The following is a 4,432-nucleotide window of genomic DNA, read 5'->3' as shown; positions in this document are numbered from 1 at the left end:
ATATACTAGTCTACTAAGAATTTTTAATCTTTTAGAAGAATATTTAAATAGAGTAGCTAGAAAAGTAAGATTAAGGTTAACTAGCTACTTATATCGCTTTTAAATAGAGAATTAATTATTAAAAGTTTTAATATCTTTAATCTTAATATCCCTACCTTTCTAAGGTATTTTAGAGGCGAATTTAAGAGATACTAGAGATTCACGATCTCTAGTATTTAAAGATAATTTATTTTTCTCTTTTTGCAATTTTTATAATTTTTACAAATTTTCGATTATTTTTTATACTTCTTATAGCTATTCTTTAATAGATAGAGGTAGTTATTCTTCTATATCTAAAGCAACACTAATTCTAGATATAGGAGAAGGAGTAAGGTATATAGACTCTATACTTCCTTTAGAGGTAGTTTAATATATATTTACTATCTTCTTAGGTAGTCTAAGGTAGAAGAATTAGAAATTATAAGGAATAAAAGGGCTAGGTAAGAAGATAGTAAAAGGGAACTAAAAGAAATATAAAATAATACTAATATAGTATAGATTTAAGGTCTAGGGTAATATAGATCATATTAGTTTTAAAACTAATTCTTAAGGAAGCGAAGAATCAAAAGAGAGAGATTCTTCTTCTTCCTTAATATAGAGGAAGTGAGAGCTAAGTAAGAGCTAGATGAATAGTTCATAATAATCTTACTTTAAATATCTCTTCGTTATGGACTAGCTCTAGGTAAGCCTAGAGCTCACTCTTAATCTAGATACTAAATCAAAAGTGATTTAGTACTATTTCGGGATTTCTGAAGTATCCCATGATTTCTGCCTTAGAAAAATAGGTATCTATCTTTTCTTTCATAACACTAAATCAGGCTAAATCAGGCTAAATCAGGTATCTACGCTAACCTCATTTTAAATAGGCCTAAAAATAGGGGCCCATAGGCCCCTATGGGCCCGCTATGAATTTTATAGGTTAGGCTGGGCCCTAGAATTTAAAAAATGGGGGCCCATTGCCAAAGCCTAGGTGGCCCTCCCACCTAGTCATGTCACATGATTTTATAGTCCACCTGGTCATATCACATGACTTCTAGGGGAGTTTTACTAGTAATTACTAGTAACTATAGGTCAAATTTAGAGGTCAGTTTAGTCATGTAAATATAGCTAGGTTAGGTGATAAGAGCAGGTCATGGGAAGCCTAATTCTCAAATTTTTCTTATTGAAATTACTAGTAATTACTAGTAATCAGCCACTTTTTAGCTAACTGGTCCACCTGGTCAAGTGCTTATTAGAGCTTATAAGAGCTTGTAAGAAACGGTAAGAAACGGTAGGAGTTTTAAATTGTAATATTAAGATCACTAAAAATTACTTATAATTTTAAGTATTTACTAGAGGATAAATCGATGATTAACTTTTAAGAACCCTAGTAGTATAAGTGTTACTTATAGCTACTAGTATTTTTAAGTGTTTATAAGAAAATAATTCATTTTATATACTTTAAGTTATAGCCTTATAGGAAAGCTACTTAGAACTCTCTTATATATATATATACTAGTAGATATAAGTAAAAGCTAATAGATATAAAAAGCTACTAGGTACGCTATATAAGTAAAAGCTAGTAAGCATAAGTAAAAGCTAGTAAGTATAAGTAAAAGCTAGTAAGCATAAGTAAAAGCTAGTAAGTATAAGTAAAAGCTAGAAAATAATCCTATTAAAAATCAAGATTTAATCTAATTAATATTAAATAAAAATAAAATAATTATACTTACACTAAGATATATATATATATATCTATAGATCAAACCACCTACTTAACGTTAAGCCTACTAGTTTATGCTCTAATTGACGTAGCCTCTAGGCTAAGCCCTAGACCACCTAAGCCCTCTCTATCTCTACTATTATCTCTATCCCCTCGACCCTCTTAACCCCCTCGTCCTACTAGACCTGCTCTATAATATTCTAGATTAGACCCCTTAGATCCTTCCCCCTCGCTACCCTTATACTTATCCTTCTTATATTCCTTATACTTATTATTAGAGTTATTATGGATATTATTAGTATCACTAAAGTAGTAATGTTATTAATATAGAAAGACCTATTATCTAGGGATAATATATATCTTCTAATACCTATTTTTCCTTTTATAACTCTAATCGTACTATACTAATATCTATCCTTTTCCTATAATACTAGTTAGTTATATTATAACCTTCCTTTAAAGTGTAGAGTATATTATACTATATATATCTTCTTAATATACTTCTATATAATAGCACCTTTTAGACCCATAGTATTCCTATAGTGGACTGAATACCGATAGAAGGGGTATCGATAAGTATATTTTGGTATTTCCTATAGATCTTTTAGTTAATATTAAAAGATTATTTAGTGTGTTATATCTTACTATTTATGCCCCCTTAGTTAGCCATTAAGTTATAGGATAGGTAGGAGTAGTATAGTTACATAATTTTAGGGCGTTACTAGGTAGATATTTATTAGTAACTTCTTATTTTACTTAGTATTACTAGTAATCACTAGTAATACTAAGTAGTGCCTTTGGATTACTAGTAATAACTAGCGATCCTAAGTAATATCTAAAGATATCTAGTTATCCTTAGTAGTATAAATTAATATATAGTACTTATATCTATTTTTTAGGTCTATGCCCCTTTGGTATACCCTCCTATAATTTACTTAAGGTTGGCTTTGGCTTCACTCTTTGATGGGTAACCTTTCGAATCCCTCCTCTATTACTAACCTTAGTAACTTTTTGAATCCCTCCTTTATTACTAACCTTAGTAGCACGGCCTTTTCCTTTTCTAGGTCCCCCTCTAAGGCCCTTTTCAGGTCCTTCTCTAAGGCGTCGACCTCGACCTTGACTAAGGCCACTATTACTACTATCTCCGCCTTGATTACCTCCGCCTCCTATACTAGCGATACTAGTGACACTAGCGGTGCTAGTAGTATTAGGACCACCTTGATCGCCTCCACCTCCTATATTAGCGGCACTGGTGGTGCTAGCGGTGCTAGTAGTATTGGGACTACCTTGATCGCCTCTACCTACTATACTAGCGGCACTAGTGGCACTGGTAGTATTATCGCTACCTTGGTTATCTCCGTCTCCTATACCATCACCCCTAAAAGCAGCTCTACGACCTCTTCTTGGGGAAACCCGACTTCTCTATAAAGTAGTCTTACGAAGACCTGCTCTAAGAGTAGCTTCTACTATAAGAATTACTAGATTGATTGGGATTTCTTTAGAATCTCCTACTATTGTGATTAAAAGGATACTTGTCTTAGGGAAGGTAAATATAGAGAGAATAGAACTAAAGTACTTATATAGAATAAAACTAAAGAGTAATAAGACTTATGGCGCGTGTTATAACGCTATTTATCTTTAAGTGTAAAGGAAGGTGATAATCTTGGGTATGCTAAATTTAGTATACTCTTTTATATAACCTCCTCGTTGCTCTTCCTTTAAACTATCTATAAAAGAGCTAAGAATCGACTAAAATAGATCAAAAGCGAAGGGTATGATTATTTAAAGAAAGACCTTAATTCTTAAAGGTTAACTTATGGCTATTTATGGAAATATACTTGTGGCTTATAAGCATCTACTAGTAATTAATAGTAACTACTTAAAAAAAAGCTTATTGTAACCGACTTCCGATCTCTATATCTCTATAAGTCTCTTTAAGTATCTCTCTCTTTATTTACTTTCCTACTATCTTACTCCTATATACCTTCTTACCTATAATCTATCTATAAGGCATCGCCCTTCCCTTTCTCTTTCTTCTTATTGTGAGCGTAATACTCTAAAGGTTAAGATAATAGGTAGGAGGGATCGTAGTAAAGATTAAGCTTATCTAATAGTTTATAGTCGTCTCTTTATTATAAACCTAAGCCTCTTTCCTTATACCTCTCTTTTTCTAGTCACGTTGCTAACTTCAATACTTATCATCAAGACCCACTCTCTTTATTTACTATAGCTATGGTTAAAACTCGAAATAAAGGTAGTAAGCCGCTATTAGTGAAGACGACCGACCCCCTAGCGTAGCTAACCGAGCCCCTAGTATTATGTAAGCGAAAGGGGCCAAAGCCAACGATAATAAGTATAAAGGTAATGAAGATAAATATGGCGAAGCCACTAGCGAAGCCACTAGTGAAGCTAGTGAAGCTAGTAAAGCTAAAGGGGAGTGGTATAAAGATAATGGGTATAAAGGCGACTAGCGGGAAGGCTATAGATATAGAGGCGGCGAGCATAAAGGCGATAGCTATTCTATTATAGAGGGGAGGAAGAGGGGCCCCTCCTCTTAAGAGCCCACCCTTAACTAGCGAAGACTCGATTAGTAAGGCCTTACCTAGCGAGGTCTTAACTAATATAGTAACTTTGACTTATCTTATCTTAAGAGATGACCTCCTAAGCCTTAGGTAGCCTACTAAGAAGTAG

General features: G+C 33.3%; 1 protein-coding gene across 1 annotated transcript; it reads left to right on the top strand.

The window, feature by feature from the left end:
* Positions 1-2,644: 2,644 nt before the first annotated feature.
* On the top strand, positions 2,645-3,169 carry N7503_001203 (uncharacterized protein; the record flags this gene model as incomplete). Its single annotated transcript, XM_057060764.1, has 2 exons — positions 2,645-2,655; positions 2,806-3,169. The coding sequence occupies 2 exons, from the start codon at positions 2,645-2,647 to the stop codon at positions 3,167-3,169; spliced, it is 375 nt and encodes a 124-aa protein (XP_056927687.1).
* Between the last annotated feature and the right edge of the window lie 1,263 nt (positions 3,170-4,432).

This window comes from Penicillium pulvis (genome assembly GCF_028828015.1).
Source record: "Penicillium pulvis strain IBT 33274 chromosome Unknown contig_10_segment0_segment0, whole genome shotgun sequence".
Lineage (NCBI taxonomy): Eukaryota > Fungi > Ascomycota > Eurotiomycetes > Eurotiales > Aspergillaceae > Penicillium > Penicillium pulvis.
This window is presented reverse-complemented; position numbering and strand designations above follow the sequence as displayed.